Below are 20,435 nucleotides of genomic sequence, written 5' to 3'. Positions count from 1 at the left end.
AACTGCTGCTGCAGATCCATGGGCAAATCTGACAAAATATCAAGCTCATTCTCAGTCTTTTTTTTTTTTTTTTTTTTTTTTTGCTTTCTGCCTCTTTCTTCTGTGGTTTAATTTATGAAAGCCAGTCTTGATGATATTTGCACACAACCCTGACTGTGTACTTCACCTGAGTGGGGAATCCAGGAGTTCTGCTCTTGTTTTGGGAGCACAGGTGTTGAAATGACTTCTCTGTGGGAAGACAAATGATTTGTGTTTGTTGAGGAATATCCCAATAGCCTTTAACTGTTAAAAGCTGACTTAAAAAATCTCTTTCTACCCAAAAAACTTCTGCTCTTGTTGCATCCCAGTGATGAATGAGCCTGATAGAGAGATTTAGCTCTTGGAACTGTTAGAGATGGACATAATCCCTTGTGGTTGGTTTGTCCTCAGCATTCCTGCTGAGATTAATGTCTTCTCCTTGTGGTGATAAGGAGAGCACTGCTTTTTCCATCTCTGAAAGGTGTAGGGAACTGCCTGTGCTGTTGCAAGATGAGAGAAAATGCAGGAATGATTTCCCAGGGAAAGGTGTCAGAGGTGAGTTCATGGAAGAGATGAACCTGAAGCAGTGATGGTGAAGTATTGAGAGTTTATTTCTTCCTTGAACATTTGAACTGTATTAAAAGACTTTTCAATTTCTCCACAGAAACACAGGAGGTGAAAAAACATTTTGTTCATTTTCCCTGGGAATTAGTCCTGTGCTTTCCCCCATTGTTAAGATTTCACGAAATCCAAGGGAAATTCAGCAGAGATTTAATTACAGGACTGTAAATAATTCCTCTCTGAAGAATAACTAAGTGATTTCAGGACTCTCAGCCTGGAAAAGGAAGGACAAAACAAGGATGTCATGGAGCTGTGTAATGACTGAAGGGTAAGGGGGGCAAGGATAGATAATTCCCACCTTTTCCAATGCAAGCACTGGGCTATCAACACATGCAATAAGTTGTTACTGGTTTGTGGTTTTTTTTCGTAAATCCTGTTTTTTCAAACTTTATTTTCATGGTTCTAATGATCTCTCTTTCTTTGGATGCCTGATCAGCCATAGCTTTGTCCTCACTGATGACCTTTTGTCTTTGTAAGGCTGAAAAAAGATTTCATGGGCAATTTAATTTTTCGAAAGTGGCTTCTTTTTCCTTTTTTTTCTTTTACTGTTTTCCTTTTCCTTTCCATACAGTTGGTATGAAAACTTCTCTTATTGGTGTTAGAACAAGGATATTGATGTCTGCCCTATTGTAGGATCAATAATGGGGTGTGAAAACTACACTAAAACCAGAGAATTTTCTGCCTCTGTCCCTATTCTTATTTCCAGCACAGGTGGAGTCAAAATATTTTGTAAATAAAGCAAAAAAACTGCTGTATTGCAATGCGTTTTTTTTTTTGTTTTGTTTTTTTTTTTTTTAAATGAAACAAGCTCTTATTTGTAGAAGGAAATTCATAGTAGCCAATTGATTCTAAGATCTGTATTTTTCTTTGCCTCCTCTGAAGTAAGAATTAAGTTGGAATTATTTTTCAGAGATCCTACCTTCTGTTTTGCAATTCATCCATTTGTTAGACTTTTTTTTTAAATGGTGAAGAGAATTTTGTTTTAATACCAAATTTATGCTCAGATTGGCCATTTAATTAACTTTAGACAAAACTTTCATATGAAATAGGAATGGGCTTGGTGTCCTGCCACAAACCAAAATTACTGTGTGTTTTGGGACACTCCAAATTGGATTTTAGCAATGTTGTGCTGAATTATGCCATAGAATGAGGGGAAGTGGCAGTGTAAGATGATTTTTAAACAGCAGTGGCAGGAGTGATTGAATTGATGAGTGTGGAGATATTTATGTGAAGTTTTTTTGCATAATGAGAAGAGAGTGAGTTATTGGGGGAGAGGATAGCAGTGATCCAGCTCATAAAGGCTGTGCGCAGGAGAATAATTTCATTAAATACTCCACCAGATCAGTAAATCCTTCAGCTGCCTTCTGCAGAGCAGTCAGAGAGTTGATGTTCTTCTGGGAGGAATTCACCTCCTGTTTCTTGCCTCCTCCCTCCACCCTGACATTTTGCTAAATCAATTTATTGCCTGGCAAAGCCTGCAAACAAAGCCTTCCAAGGCAGTAAAGATCCCATCCACTTAGAGGCCTTTTCTGGCAATATTCTAAAAATGCTGTCACTGATCCTTGGGTTGGAGTGCAACCTGTCCTCCCCAATCTCTTGTGGTCAGCTCAGCTCCCTGGGCTTCCTTGCCCTGCTATTCCCTTTACCTTAACAAGGATTCTCTGTGCTCTGCTTCTGTTTTTCCCATCAATCCACTGACCTGACTTGGACTTTGTGGCAGGTCTCTGTGACTTTGGGTTCTTTGGTATCAGAAGCCTTCTGTGTCAGTTATCTCCAAGAAGGAAAAAAAAATCCTTTAATAAATACTCATTTCTGTGCAATTCAGCTTGAGGAAAGGAAGGAAAGGGAGGAATAAATATTAATTTATTCCAGTTTATACAGGTGGATTTGATGTTCTGGTGAAAAATGGAGGGAAGATGTGATGAATTCAGCATACAGTGCTGGGAAACTTTGGTGCTCTTCAGCTCCTTTGGATTATCCAGCAAAATTTTAATTCTCAGAATTCTGAATCACATAAATATTCTTGGAGAGTGATTCTGGTCATTCCTTTTATGAGCCCAATTTTGAATTTGAAGTGACTGAAAACCTGATGCCCCTGCCCATGGCAGGGGGTTGGAATTAGATGATCCCAGAGATCTTTCCCAACCCATTGTATGATTTTGTAATTCCCATAAAGAAAGCAAGAGATCAGCCCCAAATTCTGGACTCTTTGAGCACTACTTCCTCCTTTCAAGAATTTAGAAGGAGAATTTATTCATTTAGAAGGATAATTATTAATTTGAGTTGGAAAGAAATCTAGGGAAGACACTAAGAAATTGAACAGTTGAGTCATTTTGTGTTCCTAATGATTGAAAATTCCATTTCTTGTTAAACTTCCAGTTTGGAGCAGAGCTGGTAAAATATCCTGAGCAGAATACTTGGATTCAAGTATTGATTAATATTTTTGGCTGGTATTTTCCATATTGGGCAGCCCACTCTTCAGAAGACTTCAGGAAATATTTATGTTTGAGAGGGAAGTTGGGACAAAAAAAGACAAAAATTTTATATGTATCTTTTAAAAATCAGTTCAATCTCAAATTCTTTTTTAAGCAATTCCAATGATGCTGAAAGTACAACAGAGTTGCAAAGAGCAGCTGTATGACTTTGATGAATTTCCTGGGTTTCCATTATAAAATGGTGGGGTTTGGGATGAGCTTTGCTCTACCACCACCTGTAGAAGACTTAAGATGTTTTGTGATTAAAATTCATATATGTGGTAAAAATTGCAGTGCTCAGTTGGGAAAAGGCCTTTCCCTGTGAGAGTCTGTTCAAAAACAAGGCTTGTATTGAAGGGCATGAAACAGAAACACCGGGATTTTATTCCTAAAATGGGACTTGAGCACAGAAACCCAACATCCACTTCCATAACTTCCAGTGCTCCAAGGGTTTCCTGGTGGGACATCTGCTGAGCCAAATTTTGCAATCTGCCTGCATCAGATGTGTTTGCAGCCACGTAGGCTGTTTATGATTGCACACTAAATGATAACTAAAGATGTAGGCTTGCATTTCTGCCTCTCTGCATTTGTTCTATAAAAGTATAAACAATGATTAAAGCATCAGGAAAATGGTTCATTCATAAAAGATTTGAGCAAGAACTCAACAGAACTTGGAAAACACTTCAATTCCAAGAGTGGAGAAGGCTCCTGTGAGAATGTATCTAGAGATTAATTTCAATACAAGGATACGTGGTTTAGAGCCATGATTGAAATCTCCTGTGCTGAGGTGATTTATGGCTACCTTGTTAACAGGAGGTAGAAGTTGTCCAGGGTAAATCTGCCTCTTGAGGGGGATTTTGAAGAGCTGCTGGCCTCCCACCTCAGTAGGTGTCCAGTCTCAGTGGCCTCTGTTTGCCAAAGCTGGGTTCTCATGAACTTTTTTCACTTTTTTCACAGACTTGCTTGCATTCTTAATTTGATTTCTTCCTTTCCTCCTCAGCATTTCAAAGTGTTGTGGCAGAATCCAAAACCATGGCATGTGGTGCTGTAAGTCTTAAAAAAACCTGTTCTTACCAAGTTTACAACCATCTGATTCCCTCAAGATGCAATTAATGAGAAAGCACTGAAAATTTAAACTTCAGAATCAGGGTAAGGCTATTCAGCAGCATTGATGTCATTTCTGTGATGTTCTCTACTTCTTTGTGCCACCTCAGACTGTGTCCTCAGGTCAAGTGGCAATGCTTCTGTCTGAATCCTATTTTGGATAATTTCCCAAAGGCCTCTTAACAGATTTAGCCTTGATTTTGATGGCTTCCCTCCAAGGCTAAACATCTCATTGTTATCAGGATATTTTGTCTTGAAAGATTTGTCTTCCCAGTTTTCCCCCTTGGGGAAGAATGCTTCACATCAGTTGTGTGAATCGGGAGCCAGCTCGAGGAAAAAGCTCTTTTCACTACAGTAACATATCCCAGGATCACTGAAGTTGGAAAATCCCTCCCAGCCCATGGAGTCCAAGCTGTGTCTCATCCCCACCTTGTCCCCAGCCCAGAGCACTGAGTGCCACGTCCAGCCCTTCCCTGGACACCTCCAGGCATGGGGACTCCAAACCTCCCTGGGCAGCCCCTGCCAAGGCCTGAGCTCCCTTGCCATGGAGAAATTCCTCCTGGTGTCCAAGCTGAGCCTCCCCTGGCACAGCTTGAGGCCGTTTCCCCTTGTCCTGTCCCTGTTCCCTGGCAGCAGAGCCCGACCCCCCCTGGCTGTCCCCTCCTGTCAGGGAGTTGTGCAGATCTGGAAGGTCTCCCTTGGAATGTGTTGTCACTTTTGGAATGAGGACATTGTTGAAACAGCTGGATTTAATCCCAAAATTCCCAAAACCTGACTGCCTTATGCTCAGGTGTAGAAACTTCTCTGTTCTCTGTTGTGTGCTGAGGACCATAGTGATGGAAAAGGAGTAAAATTAAGATTAGGTGAAATAAATTTCTCCAGGCAGTTTCTTCACCTTGGAACAAGTGTAGGGAATTGTGAGGAAGCTCACAATTTATGGGCTTTTATATGTTTTACTCAATTTATATCACACAGCTAGGGGGCAAAATCTCACATATCAATTAGCAACTGAATTAAGCCATTAATCTCTCCTGTTCAGCAGATATTCCTCTGATTCACTGCATGTCTTGGAGAGAGGAAATGTGTCCCTGAACCCTATACTTGAGGTGAGGTGCACAGCACTACACGGGGGTTCCCCTGTGGCTCCTGCAGGCAGTTTGCAAAAGCCCTGAAGCATGGGATGTCCTTGTTTTAATCTACATAATTAAATCTATTGTTGTTTGGAGAGGCAACAACTGGGAGTAGAGTGTTTTCTCTGTTCTGATGACTTCCTGAACAAGCCTGACTGTTTAGCTGGCACGAGAAAGATTTCTTTGTGTGGATTCTTGCTTTTATTCCTGCTTGTATTCCTTTAGGACAGAAATATTACAGTGTCATGGGAAAAAAATTGTTGCTACAGCAGCTTTGCTGATCAAAATTTCAGCTGATGTCTGTAATGTCTCTTTCTTGCAGCAAGCAATCCTTGTGAATTTTCCTTTTCCATGTCTTAAACTGCCAGAGGGCAGGGATAGATGGGATATTGGGAAAGAATTGGGTGGGCAGGCCCTGGCACAGGATGCCCAGAGAAGCTGTGGCTGCTCCTGGATCCCTGGAAGTGTCCAAGGCCAGACTGGATGGAGCTTGGAGCAGCCTGGGATAGTGGAAGGCAGAACTGGATGGGTTTTAATACCCCTTCCAGTCCAAAGCAGTCTGATTCCTGAGGTAGGGTTGCGTTTTTTTGGATTTCTTGTGTTTGATAGAGGAGTGCAAGATCTCCCAGTGTCCTTTCTGAGCCCTTGTCGTTCTCTGGTGCCTCTTTTTTTAAATGATGGCAGCAAAACCTTTGTTTAATGCTCCAGGGGTTTCCTATTGTCCTATATAATGTCATTCTAATTTAGGCCCTCTTCTTCTCCCTCCTAATGTTCCCCAGCATTTTGTTTACTTCAGCTTGGTACCCAGAGCCGCTCCCTGTGCCGCCTCCTCTGAGGGGAAAATAGCTGAAAAGCTGACAAATTCCCAATCCCTCTCTGCATACATGAATATCTTATTTGTCCCAGAGTGCCTTTTTATCCAAATGAAGATTCCTTTCCCAAGCTGCCCAGGTACTAAATGCATTTAGATCCTCACAGAGCTGCTGACAACCCTCTGTTTGTAGCCAGGGCTGAACTCTGGAGCTGGCAGACTTTCACCTGACACTTAATTCCACACTCTGACACCTTCCCCTCCTCACCCAGCAGTAGTAAAGTGCGTGGGCCAGCTTATCTGGCCTCTTAGCTTGTAGTTTTCTCTTGTTTTTACAACTGAATTGCACTAAAATGCTGTTTCCCGCAGTTCAGCCTTTTATTTTGGACAGCCAACCTGACACCCCACGGTGCTTTCCTTTCTCTCCCATCTCTCTTTACACGTTTTAGGAGAAAAGCCACAAAAATTGAGGGAAAAATTCAAAGTATCCCTAATCTCAGGCCTGCTGCCAATCCCATGGAATACGTGCCTGGATTGAAATCATCTCTTCTGACACTGAATGAAGACTAATTTTATCTTCTCATTTCATCTTTAGAATGAATGTTTCTTGTAATTCTGTTGTTGCATTCTTGCTGCCACGGCCTTTTTTGTCCCTCCCCATCCTGGCAGCCTCAGGACACGGTGGACAAAGCCCCAGGAGGAGACACATCACTTCACTGGGCACCGCTTACCTGTAGTTACTTTTCTGCTGCAAACCACAGGAATTCCTCTTCCCCTTTCATCAAAGGAGCTGTCTCAGTATCATGTCCAGCACTCCACCCTCTCTCCTATAGGAATAATCGTGACCTCCAAGTCTGTTCCCCTTCCCTGACTTCAACAGTGGACAGGAATCTGTGCTGGGTGTCACCAATTCTCAGCAGCTGCTGTTTGGTGACATTAGCAGTCACACTGGCATCTCTCAGGTTCACCCTTGTGCTTCTGAGGTGGTAAAATTCCTTCTTGAAGTGTTGTGGATAGAGCATCTTCCAACATGGATTGGTACTGCTCATTCTTCTTTGGGAAAGTAAAGCCATGGCCCAACTGCCCATCATGAACTTTGTCTTCTGTGTTTTCCTTCCACCTGAGTGCCTTGCGTACCCTCTCCTCCATGCTCTTGTCTGATTGTGAGGAATTTTTATCCTGCAGTCTCTGCTGCTGAACCTTGGGCCAGTTTATATGGCTGCAGGTAAAAGAGGTTTCTTCCCTCATTAATGAAGCTTCACTTATCATCACAGGATCCCAGAATGGTTTGGGATGGAAGGGTTAAAGCCCATCCAGTGCCACCATGTGCCATGGGCAGGGACACCTTCCACTATCCCAGGTTGCTCCAAGCCCCAAAGTCCAACCTGGCCTTGGACACTTCCAGAGATCCAGGGGCAGCCACAGCTGCTCTGGGCACCCTGTGCCAGGGCCTGCCCACCCTGCCAGGGAACGATTTCTTCCCAATGTCCCATCTATCCCTGCCCTCTTTCAATTTAAAGCCAAACTGCCTCATCCTGGCGTTCCAGGCCTTTACCCAAACTCCTTCAGCCTCAGAGATTCAGATCTGATGCCTGAACTTGTGATAATACCCTGACAGGAATGTGGTGCCTCAGTGAGGTGCCATGGGGAGGTCACTGAGTGTCCACACTGTGCTGGTTGTTTCCTGCCTGTTCAACTTCATCAGCTCAACCTAATGTCTTCTAAACACCAGGTTTTTTAATGGAATTCATGGAAATGTCAGCTCAGTACCAATGAAAATATCAGGTAGGATGATGAAAAGTGAAATGGAAGAGGGGGAGAATGTTATCAGGAACCTGTGGAAGTGTATAGGATGTCCATTCCTTGAGTGATCTCTGCATCTTTGAGTGCATTTCCTTGTTTGCTTTTGTCCATTTTCCCACATCTGGCCTCAGTCAGAAACAAACTTGTGACCTTGTGTGGGTGTAAGAGTGCTGTTCATTTAAAGACTGTCAGAAAACAGTGTTGTTTTTTTTTTCCTTTATGCGATGTTACAGGAAATTGGTGAAACAATCTTATTTACTTTTGACAGCTTTTGAAATTTGAGAATAGCCCACTTTTAAAACATTCCTTTGAGTGATGTGTTATTGCTGGGTTGTTAAGCTCTGGTTTTGGTGGTACTCCTCGATTTCCTTCAAGGATCTTACTGTTGCTTGGATATCTTAATAGTTTCTTAAATATAAACATTTGTAAGCCCATTTTAGCTGATCTTTTAGAAATAACCACCAACACAGGCCCTATGAGTAAAGTATCTAAATAAAAAATGGGATGTTTCACGTCTAAAAAATCTGCTTAACCCATTCCAAGGGATGTCCTGCATTTACACTCAGGAAATTTGCTGGAGTCATTTGAAATGTAGGATTAAGTTTCTTGTGCATCACTTACCCTGTGGCTGTTCCCTCCACCTGAAAGTTTACTGATGATGGTGTAGAATTGTCCCTGTTGCACAAAGCTGCGGTGAGATGCAGTGCTTTTCCCTGGATTTCCCTGTTTCTTAACCCAATCCTGGGCTGAGCCCCAGAGTGGGCAGCAGGGGAGGGGGGGATTCTGCCCCTCTGTCCCTGTGCTCAGGTGAGACCCCACCTGCAGAGCTGCCCCAGCCCTGGGGCCCAGCACAGGAGGGACCTGGAGCTGCTGGAGAGAGTCCAGGGGAGGCACCAGGATGATCAGAGGGATGGAGCAGCTCTGCTGGGAGGAAAGGCTGGGACAGCTGGGATTGTTCAGCCTGGAGAGGAGAAGCTTTGGGGTGATCAAATTCTGACCTTCCAGTGCCTGAAGGAGCTACAAGAAACATGGAGAGAGATTTTGGACAAGGGCCTGGAGTGGCAGGGCAAGGGAGAATGGCTTCCCACCACCAGAGGGGAAATCTGTAGAAGAAATTGCTCTCTGTGAGGCTGCAGAAGCCTTTGGCACAGGGTGCCCAGAGAAGCTGTGGCTGCCCCTGCATCCCTGGAAGTGTCCAAGGCCAGGTTGGACTTTGGGGCTTGGAGCAGCCTGAGATAGTGGAAGGTGTCCCTGCAATGGCAGAGGTGGTACTGGATGAGCTTTAAGGGTCCTTCTGATCCAAACCAGTCTGGGATTCACACCCAGGACTTAGTTGAACAAGAGGTGAATTTTGTGGACTAAGTCAGCTCAGCTCAGCAGGGCCTGAGGAGGGAAGAATTGTTCTCCTTGCCCATGGATGAGGGGATGGATGAGAGGTTCTACAAGGTCTCTGCCGACCCAGACCATTTCTATACCAGTAATCCGTTGCATGCGTAGCCTACCTCCAGCCTGGAAACAGTTCCCTGTAGCAGCCAGGAACCATCTGAAAAAGCCTGTACTTCCACTTCTCCCAAAGTCATCTCTGTAATTTTCCTGTCTCCACAATGTATTGTAAGATCCCATCTTTATCTCTTTTCTGTTCCTCAGAAGCCATTTGTTGCTGGATATTTAACCATGGAGATACTTGAGCAGCTCAAAACCCACCTGTGGGTGTTTAAATCCATCCCCTGCAGCTCTGGTAAGCACTCAGTGCCAGCTGTTCCTGGATGAGCGCCCTGTGCCCATCCTGGTGTCCCAGCATGTGGGCACACCCCAGCTCTGAAAACATGAATCACCCACAGATCCAGCACAACAAAACAAGCTAGAAATGTCACATCAGTTCCTGCATTCAGCAGTGGGCAGAAGCACTTCTCAGAGTCTGGAAAGGTGGAAGAGAAGGATTTGCCTGGGAGATGGGGAGGCCAAGAATAGCTGTGTTGTCTTGGAATAGCCAGCCTGGGTAGATGAGAGCCCTGGGTGTTGTGTATTTTAAGGAAAGCAGGGATCCAGATAATCCAGGAAGTGGAATGCTGAGTGTTGAGGGTTGATGATCAGCACTGAGGTGTGAGGGTATCTGGAGAAACAGAGGTTCAGGAGATGGATTTATGCGATTGCCAGAGGACTGAAAAGCAGCTGAAGGGTTGAGGAGATGTAGAAGGTGGTTAAATGGAGATGGATAAATCATGGGAATCATAGAATGATTTGGGTTGGTTAAAGCCCATTTTATCCCACCCCCTGCCACGGGCAGGGACAACTTCCACTGTCCCAGAGCGCTCCAGCCTGGCCTTAGACACTTCCAGAGATCCAGGGGCAGCCACAGCTTCTCTGGGGTAGTGAAGGCAGGGAAGTGATTCCAGCCTTGTGAAGCCTTTTAAAAATGTCAAAATGTGAGTAAAGATTTTACTACCTCCTTTCCCTCAGAGCCAACAAACTCAGAAATCAATCCAAGCATAATCAAAACATGTAATCGCCTCCGTTATGGTCAGTGCCTATTAAGAAGCGACAAGAGGGATTTTTAAGTGTAAGATTCCCCAAAAATACCTGGAAGGAAAATCATGGAACAGAGGAGTGAAAGCATGCTTGAGGCTTGAGAGATGTGGTGTCAGATCAGGGAAAGCTTGCAGAGCACAAGGGCACAAGAGGGTTGGGAGAGGCCGTTCAGGAATGATGGGGACAAGTGGGTTTGATGTGCAGAACTGGCAGGGAAGGAGGAGCTGGAGGAAGGCATAACCCTCTCTGGGGCTGGGGTACTGTTGGATGGGAGCAGGAGAAAACTGAAGGTCAGGCTTAACAAGCAGAGGCAAAAAGGAGGTGGGGAACAGGAGGGATGTGCCTCAAATAATGAAAATCTGGCCTGGGACTCCATTAACAGACTCTAGTCCAGCTGCCCAGGCTGAGGAGACTTCCCAAGAAAACTGGTGAGGTGTGAGAGGGGTCTAAATGTACCATGGTATATCTGAGGTGGTTTGTTTTGAAGGATCCTTGTGCTCAGGGGTTCAAGAAATAATCTGTGATTTAAGTGCAGAATGTGGTCACTGATAACGTACCAAGAACCTGAGAAAGACGAAGCTTCTGATTTCCTGCTCTTTTCTGGAAAGGAAACCTGAATTCCTATGACATGGTGTGATTTAGGCTGGGCACTGCTGAGGAGTCTGGTCCCTAAGGGGTAAAAGACAGAAGGAGAGTGTCCCTGAGTTACTGGAGGTTGCTAGCAGGTGATGGCAGAAAGAATGCTTGGGATTTACTGGGAGTGTTCTGAAGGTGTGGAAGAAGGCAGGCTGTATAATAATGGGATGTGCATTTGTTTTTTAGGGGTCTTTTGAATCCTGGTACAGATTTGTGGCAGCTCTCTGGATTAACCAGCCTTACTATTTGGCATCTGGCCTAATTTCCAAAGCCAGGCCTAACTTCTGGTAATCTCCAGTATCAAAATCTTTAGCTGGTTTTGGGAGTGGCTGGATGAAATCTCTGCTCAGGGCGTATACACTTGTTAATTCTGACATGTCATGCACTGAGCTACTCAAACACATCTTCTGCCTCTACTCCAGGGTGTATTTAACACTACTCCTCTATTGACTACAGGCAGGTTGAAACACTCATTTCTGGAAAACAGACAAGTTTAGTGTATTTATTTTTACAAAGTTTAAATAAAATCATCTTGGAGAAGGAAAGAGGCAGCATATAAATTCTACTTGAGAAAATGTCATTTTCTTCAATAAAATGAATGCACTTAACTTTGTCACCCTGAAAGCTCAGCTTCTGAGCTTGCTAACATAGTTTTCTAAAGACTTTCCCAGGACAGTAACTGTAAACATAGATATGTGTACATTCTTTCTGTTACACGTCTTGTGATGGGCATCTCTCATGGCCAGTGCAGTGAGAAAGTGTTATCCTGACCATCCAATCCCTGGCCATGGTCACAAGCCTATAAATCCTGTGAGGAAAAATAAACTCTGCTCTTTCTTTCACCACACCTCAACCTGTGTCCACGTGATCTATTCATCTTCAGCGGAAACAAACTTAAATTAACTTAAACTTAATTAATTTGGCTCATGTTCATTGTCCCAAACTTAGTTTGAGATGATTCCGTTTTTATAATGCCACTCAGTTTTTCAGCCATAAGATGTGGAGACAGTTCCTGGTGTCCTGCAAGGAGCACTTGGAGGGGCTCTTGACAAAACATTTCCTGCTGTCAGGGAGATTTTACCTTTTGGATTCTCTCCTCTGTGTTATGTAATCCCAGGGAAGGACCCTTGGGGAGAAACTGCTCTGGCAAGGGAGAAATGGAGTTTTTGGGATGGAATCCAATACCTGTCTTGTGGTAAAAGCAATGAAACTGATCTTTGGACTTTAATATCAAATTATATTTTCATTATTAACACTTTAGTGTGTAACTTTAGCTCTGTGTGCATATTTTATGAAGACAAAGGTTATTGAAGAATGAACTGAGCTACTCCTGCCTAATATGGGTTGTATTTCTTTTAATCTTTTTATGTTCATGTTAATTTTCAGATGAAGTCTCCTGGCTCTGATATCAAGTTTAGGATATCTTTTCTCTCTCTTCTTTCTGGAGGCACCATCTCCACAACAGGAGTTTCAAATGAACAGTGTCACAGCCAAACAACTTCTTTTGTGACTCAAAACCTCCTGTGAAAACAATATTTTATAGGTGAAGTCCATACAGAGGGGTTGGAAACAAGAATAAATAAATTCATAAGGCATGAAAAAAATGGTGTTTGGGGACAGGAATGGACAATGAAAAGTTCTAAACCTGTCATCCATCCTATAGCTGCATTGCTTGTTAAAAAGACAGGAAATAAATCACTGCTAGTGATGGAAGCAGGAAACAAAAGTGCTTCTCTCCTTTTCTCAGTTATGCCATAAGTTCTTCTCTTTTGTGAGTTCAGTTGAGTTTTTTTCTGTGCAAACCTTCCATCTCTTTGTCAATCTTCTTTGTTCAGTGGGAATCAACAGCATTAAATAATTTTAATCCTTTTAAATCATCATCTCTAGGGTGTTCTGCTGGCAGGAGGGTGGAAAAGTATCCTTGGAGTGTCTGGAAGCTTTCCTTGCCCACAGCAGGGGTTGGAATGAGATGAGCTTTAAGGTCCCTTCCAGTCCAAACCATTCTGGGATTCTCTGGCTATTACTGATATATAGAGATGAAAAATAAATATAATTAATGTAATTAATTATAAAAACCAAGAAAATAGCTGGTTTGGGGTTTTGGGGGTGCAAAATTGAAATAAACCTAGAGATTTTTGTATTGAAGTAAAAATGGCTTGTTAATTAACTTCTCCATTTCATTCCCAGCCAGACCAGGGGCAGCTGTAGTGTTCTCACTGAAGTTTGAAATTACTTTTTTGATCTCTGTTACTGAGGCTTTACTTTGGCCTTGCAGTGGCATCTCATTGACTCTTAGAGAGTCATTTCTGCAAGAAAGGCACAGAAAATAACAGGCTTAAAGAGTGGGGAAAGGAAAGAAGCAAAACCAGTAGTCCCGGGAAGAATGGGGGCAAGCAGGAATATTTGAAGTGAATTATTTGAATGTAGATACAGAGAAAATGCTGAGGAATCTCAAGTTGCTGGTGAAATTTTACTTCAGCTCCTCATATAAATTTTTTCCCTGTTGTGTCTTTGCTTTCTAAAAATGCTGCCTACAAGTGAGGGTAAAAACTCAAGAGCTTAATAACACAAGGGCAAGGGAAAGATGCAGCATCAATGTTCCACTTTTAAAATGTGTTTATTTATGTGGAACAGACCCAGCAGCTGGGAAAAGGGAATTGAGGTGGGAGCAGGTTTGAGCTTGAAATTCCATCTTAAAAATCTTCACGTTCCTGAAAGGTCTTATCCAAGGAGAGGAGAATGTTAAATCAAACTCAACTGTGCCAGTCCCAGAGCATGAGAGCACTTTAATAGGATTGAGTAAATCCAAGAGTCCATAGGCTGAAATACTCATGTGTTAATTGCTCAAGAAGTGTCAGTAAAAAAAACCTGGAGTAATGTTTGGATTTTTGGAACCTCCAAAGCTGGAGAAAGGGATGGATTTGCACTGTAAATTATTCACTGTAGCACCAGCACAGCCAAATATTTGCTTATGCTTGAATAATTCTTCAGGAAAGCATTTAAGCATATATTTGACTTCTGCAAACAGAGTTAGTCACACCTGCAGCTGAATCAGAGCCAGAACTGTTTTAACTCAAAGGTGAAGTCTTCCCTGGCTTTTCTCCTGGTTGGAGGGGGCTGTGAGGTGGGATCTGGGACTGGGCATGGGAGGGAGGCTGTGGACTGATATTCACCCTTCTGGGATGTTCCAAGCTACCAGAGGTGATTCCTGAGCTGGAATTAGGGTTTATTTTTGTGGCTAAGCCCCAGCTGAAGCTATTCTCCAGCCTAGCTGATGTGCTCTGGATGTGCCCCACCAGTGAGAGGGGCTCAGAGCCTGGGCATGGGAGGGAGGCAGTAAGCTGATCTTCAGCCTTCCAGGATGTCCCAAACTGCCAGAGGTGATTCCTGAGCTGGAATGCTGGAATTAGTTTATTTTTCTGGTTAAGCCCCAGGTGAGGGTGTTTTCCAGTAGATGTGCCCCCCAGCAGTGAGAGGGGCTCAGGGCCTGGGGGTGGGAGGGAGCTTGTGGGTTGAAATTCATTTTTCTGGGATGTCCTGAGCTACCAGAGGTGACCCCTGATCTGGAATTAGGGTTTGGCTTTTTGGTTAAGCCTCAGGTGAGGGGGTCTTCCAGCAGATGTGCACCCCCAGTGAGAGGGGCTCAGGACCTGCTAATCAGAAGTAGCCCCCCTGAGTTCTCTAATGGAATTCATGGATATGAATTCCATGCCAGGTGAGGTGACTTGAGTGTTGAACAGCATTGTGAGGCAAAACAGTTTGGGTTTTTTTGGTGTGTGTCTATTCTGTGGTTAAATAATCTCTTAGAAGCTTTTTGCTCATGCTGGCACTTCAATAGAATTGTTTGGGTTATGAAAATCAAACATTTGAGACACAGAGTTTTTAATGAACTGTAGCTTTAACCAAGGAACACTGTCAGACTCTAAAGCAAGTTCCTCTCCTTTTTGGCTTCTGTATGAGGCTTTTCCTGCTGTTTTACTGGCATTTCTGATTTATTATGGTACCAGTTCTCCAGAATAAGCATTTGTGCTCCCTATTTTATGTCTACAAACTTTAAGGGAGTTCAGCTGATCAGTAATAATAATGAACCTTATAAAAAAACAGTCCACTATAATTTTTTTGCTGTGTTAAAGCTATTTAGTTGCATCAACCTTTAAAAAATAAATACTTTTAAAGATTTATCACAATTGCAGGATGCAAAGAGCATCTCCACTAAGTAAAATGGGTCACTCCTGATGCTTGAAAGAGTTCAGGCTTGTTGTGGAAATAGCAGCACAGATATAAATGGGTATTTAATTCCTTTGTAAATGCTGAGTTTCTCATCCAGCCACAGCAGTTTCTCAGGAACCATTGTTTTTGACAAACATATTAAATAGCAAATATTTGTTTACATGTCTAATGAATTAATAATGCTCACTTAGTGATTTCTGTTGAAGCTTGTCAGGGCTTTGAACCAACCGTAGGAGCAGAAAGTTCAAAGCATTTGCCTCCAAGTTTTTTCAGATTTGCTGCTCATGGAGAGCACCCAGAGAAGTTGTTGCTGGTGGCAGTTTGAGTGGTGTGGGCACTTCCATAGTCCATATTTCCTATGGAATTGGGTGTGGATGTGGCAGTTCTGTTGTGAAGGGAGCCAATGGATCTGGCCTGTGGCAAACCTGGCCCAAAATTTAGATTTTTAGATTTTTATTTTTTTTCCCCCCATTGAATTATTTCAAGTAGTGAAGAAAGATGTGGAGCTATTGCTAGAGGAATGAGTTCAGAGGAGGTCATGGAGCTGCTTCCAGGGATGGAGCCCCTCTGTTCTGGAGCCAGGCTGGCAGAGCTGGGGGTGCTCACCTGGAGAAGTGAAGGCTCCAGGGAGACCTCAGAGCCCCTTCCAGTGCCTAAAGGGACTCCAGGAGAGCTGGAGAGGGACTGGGGACAAGGGATGGAGGGACAGGACACAGGGAATGGCTTCCCAGTGCCAGAGGGCAGGGTCAGATGGGATATTGGGAAGGAATTGTTCCCTGGCAGGGTGGGCAGGCCCTGGTTGAGGTTGGCCAGAAAATGGTTATTTATTTTGACCAAGGCCATGATCCTCCCTGCTCCTGCTTCTAATGAATGCAAAGTTTTAAATCCTGTAATAACACCAGATCTAACATTAAATAACTATTGGAAGTTACTGTCATATTATTGTTCCTCTAAATATATTCAAAGTACTTGGATGTCATAACTCATATTTAGATTGGTTTTGTTTTTAATTCACCTTTATCATCTCTTAAAATTTAAAATTTGAATATTTTTCAGGAAAATGCTGAGTCTTGTAGGCATTTTTGTGTTTTCACTTTACAGATCTTCCTTCTCTCATCAATTCATAGCTGTTCCTTGCCCTGTCTGGAGTTCAGCCTTATTTTTTAGAGGTCAACCTTTTGGCACTTTGGTAAATTATGATTTGTTCTAAGCTGTTTCCATGTTAGCAGAATAATTTGAATTTAATAATCTAATTTTCTGTCCTTTATACTCCTGGCTTTTGGGGGCTGTTGGCTGGTTTTTTTGGTTGTTTGTAGGTTTTTGTTTGTTTTTATGTGGGTTTTTTTTTGGTTTTTTTTTCTGGTACAAATTGAAGGAAAAACCAGGATTTTTCTTCTGCTGTAGTCCAGTTGCATAGAAAGCTGCTGCTTCTGGGAGCAGCAGTGTTGCTATCCTTGTGGTTTAACTTGACATTTCATCAAAGTCAAAAATAAATCTGTCAAGATTCCATCCTAAAAATCTCTCAGGAGCAGACTCCACTCAAGGGTGTCAGCTGAGCTCTGAGTAACTTTCTAAAATAGAACATCGTGATTGGAGAGCTAGATTTACTTTGTTTTTCAAGGTTGTAAAATCAAATATCAGAGACCTCAGAAGTGGGTCTGTGCACTTCTTTTTTAGGTCTGATAACACCTAAAATCTGTATTTGGATGGGATTTTCCTTAGACTGACCTGAAGTCTCTAAGAGTCACCTGAACTTCTGTATTCTGGGATTTGAGGTATAAAAGGTTGGAGGCAAATACCCCCTAATGGAATCATACTGCTTCAAGTAGAAAAGCAGCTGAGCCCAGTTCCTTCAGGAACTTTTGTTAGCAGGGGAGGAAGTAGTGGTGAAGTACTGAGAAGCTCCCATCCCCAAAATTCCCAGGAGGTTTGATAATGATGATTAATTGGAATCTATTTGGCTAATGTGGAAGCAGCCTTGATTTCCGAGTAGTCAGCAGGAATATATCATGATAAAAGTAATTCTGGGGGTTTTTGTGAAGGTTCTGTTACAAATTCCAGAATGACTTTGGAATGGGCTAAGTGGAGGTTTGGATGACAGTAACCAAATGAGCATTTTTTGGGAAGGAGAAGGGAGGGAAAAGGCCCTTTTGAGGTTTTTTCTCACATGGGAATAATAGTTCCTTTGGGAAGTCTGGAATTCTCCTTTGAGCTGTCTCTAGCTTCCCGTTTTGCCACTAATTCCCATTTGAGCTGTCAGGGTTGCTCTCTGAGGTTGTTCCCTACAATTCCCCAAAAGAAGCTGATAGTGAGGAGAGGGGAGTTGGGTCTCTTCCTCCAGGGAATAGATGAGAGTATGAGAGGAAACTGCCTCAAGCTGTGCTGGGGGAGGCTTAGGTTGGATATTAGGGAAAGGTTCTTCATGGAAAGGGTTGTAAAGCACTGGCAGGAACTGCCCTGGGGCAGTGGTGGAGTCTCTGTCCTTGGAAGTATTCAAGGCACATGTGGATGTGGCATTTGAGGATAAGGTTAGTGGTGACCAAGGTGGTGGTGCTGGTTGGACTGAATTAATTGAATGGGCCTTTCTAACCTTAAGAATTCTGTGACTCCACAATTCCCTGGTAGAATTTGGACAGAAACAGCTCTGGAAGGGCAGGGGAAGAGGAGGAGAAGAGGAGGAAGGAGGGTGCTTTGCATGGCTTGAATTCCAGGTTCTGTGACCTGGAGCTGCTCTGTCAAGACAAACATGTGTTTGAAACAGGAAAGAACAGTCCCATGAGATCTGTGCTAGGGCTGCACTTGTTTCATGACCAATATTGAAGTTTTTCCTGGAATTGCTGCCTGTTGCAGCCTGTACCAACCTCCTGCTGCTGGTCAGGTTGGGAAGAGTCCAGCCTGAGGGGAGGTGGAGCTTGGAAAGGCCTCTCTCCATCCTAAACCCCTAGAAGAGAAGTCAAGCAATGTGTGCAGTGTAGAATTTTAAATCATTTTGCTGCTGCCCTTTATTTCTCCAGAATGTTGGTAATAAAATCCAATAAAGTCACCTGCAATCCATGGCTTTTACAAAGGGAGAAGGAGCTGTGCTTGCTGTGAGGGAGCCTCATAAATCATAGATTAGAATCATTGAATTTAGGAAAAACCTCTGACATCCTGGAGATCCTAGCCATGTAATTTGTCCTGCAAGCAAACTAAATATATATATATATATAAAATGCATATCATCAACCACCTAGGAACTTTAAATACTTGAGTAAATATGGGCCACTCAGTCTGGCTTATTACATTTATCTATTTGCTCTCCTTCTCCTGTGGAACACCCCCACAGGTTTTCCTTGAAAACTCTTGACACACGGTTGTTTTGCAAGTTTCTTTGATTTTTAATAAAACAATTACTTTAATAAATACTATAACTTGGTTTATATAGATTAAAATCTCTCTTCATTCTGTCATAGTATTTATCCCAAACTTTATTTATTTGAAGGAATATTTTTAATAATTCAGTTCTGGGCTGTAGAATTGTGCTAATTCATTTTATTGGAATCATGAATCAGAGATTTTTTAAACTTTTTAATGTTCCATACTCCAGGTGTGCTCTGGAGTTCAGTCAGACTGTCTTGGGGATTTTGGTGGGGGATTTTTTGTTTGGGCAGGTTTTTTTTTTTTGTTTTGGATGTCTTGGTGGGGGAGGGAAGGGAGAGGGTTGTGGGTTTTTGTTTTCCTTGGGAGGGTTTCTCTGTTTTGTATTATTGTTTGTATGCTTTCTGTTTGTTTGGTTTTTTGTTTCATGTATTCTTGGTAGTTTGGGTTTTTTGGTTGTTTTTTTGTTTTGTTTTGCCTATTTATTTTTTGGGTTTTTTTCCTTGTTTGGTTTTTAATTTTACTTTTTTGGTTGTAGGGATTTTTTTGGTCTGGTGCTGGTGGTGTTTGTCTCATTTTCCTGGACACAACCTAACAACCCATGTCCTTATTTAAGGCCATCCTCAGGGATCATTCCCATTTTTCCTAGGCAATGAATCCTGGGTCTCCCTGGCCTTTTGCAGTGAACCCCCACTTTAATCAGTGCAATTTCTCTGCTACAGTTGCTTCTCCAAAGTGCTTGAAAACAGGAAGGACAACATAAATACTTTATTTCAGGGAAATTATGGAAATCAGATCTGATTTAAGCCAGAACCTTGCATTTTCTTGACTTGGAGGGCTGTGCATGCACAGTTATCGAGTTAATGAGTACACACATCCTGAGTAATGCTAATGGCGCTCTCCTTCCTTATTTTTGTGACTGAAACAATGCCACGCTCTTACAGACTGCACATCCCCTATGTAGGAGATACCTGTGAAAAAGTTTGTAGTGGCTCAGCTTTGTGCAGGTTGAGTAATAAATGTGTCAAATCCCTCTTTTTCAGCTCTGCCTTGAGTGAAGTTTGACGGAAAATGGTCCAGCAGCTTTGTCTCTGGAAATGGTTCACAGTGGGGACGGCACTTGCTGCTGTCCTGGCATGGGCTCTGGCCCAGAATGATGAAGGTAAGGGTTTGGCTGAGGGGGTGGAGTTGTGGGAGGGCTGGGACATCTCTGGAATTTTGTTGAAATGTTTTTTCCCCCCTCAAAATTATAACTTGAAGAAGTAATTTGGTAGGAAAAGAGGTTACAAGAAAGAAAGGTCTGTGCGTGTTTTGTGCTTCATAGCTTCAGCATCTACTGATGATTGCATTTTTTGAAGCTGTTGATTTACCAGGCAAGATAAAATCTTCCGTTATGATTATTCCATGTTGGGCTCGAGCATCAAAATTGGTTTTGTCTTATTCATTGTGCAAGCTTTTCCAGTAAACTTTAATTTGTTTGTAAATCAGCAGTTGTGGTTAGAACAGAACAGGAGTTTGAGAGAATTATTAATGACCAAAATAGTGGGAAAAAATCCAAAAATCCAGTGAGGGTTTTCCAGAGAAACAATACTTCAGAAACCTGCAACATGGCACGGTAGCTCGTGTCACTTTTCAGAGCATCTTGATTGAATTTAATTAAAAGACACCAGAAATGTGTCCTGCCAGTGATCTCTGGTAATTAAAAATTACAGCCCTGGATAG

At 42.7% G+C, this 20,435-nt stretch overlaps 1 protein-coding gene across 5 annotated transcripts in view; it reads left to right on the top strand.

Annotated features, from left to right (window-relative positions):
• PCDH15 (protocadherin related 15) overlaps positions 1-20,435 on the top strand; it is a 538,462-nt gene that overhangs the window by 250,211 nt on the left and 267,816 nt on the right. For all 5 annotated transcript variants that reach the window (XM_033515678.1, XM_033515674.1, XM_033515677.1 and 2 more), the window contains exon 4: positions 19,757-19,875. In XM_033515678.1, coding sequence (XP_033371569.1) covers positions 19,785-19,875 — 91 coding nt within the window. In that variant the 5' untranslated portion in view covers positions 19,757-19,784. The remainder of the gene's footprint in view (positions 1-19,756; positions 19,876-20,435) is intronic.

The sequence above is a fragment of the Parus major genome, chromosome 6, assembly GCF_001522545.3.
Source record: "Parus major isolate Abel chromosome 6, Parus_major1.1, whole genome shotgun sequence".
Lineage (NCBI taxonomy): Eukaryota > Metazoa > Chordata > Aves > Passeriformes > Paridae > Parus > Parus major.
Note: the sequence above shows the minus strand (reverse complement) of the source record. Positions and strands in the feature narration are given on the sequence as shown.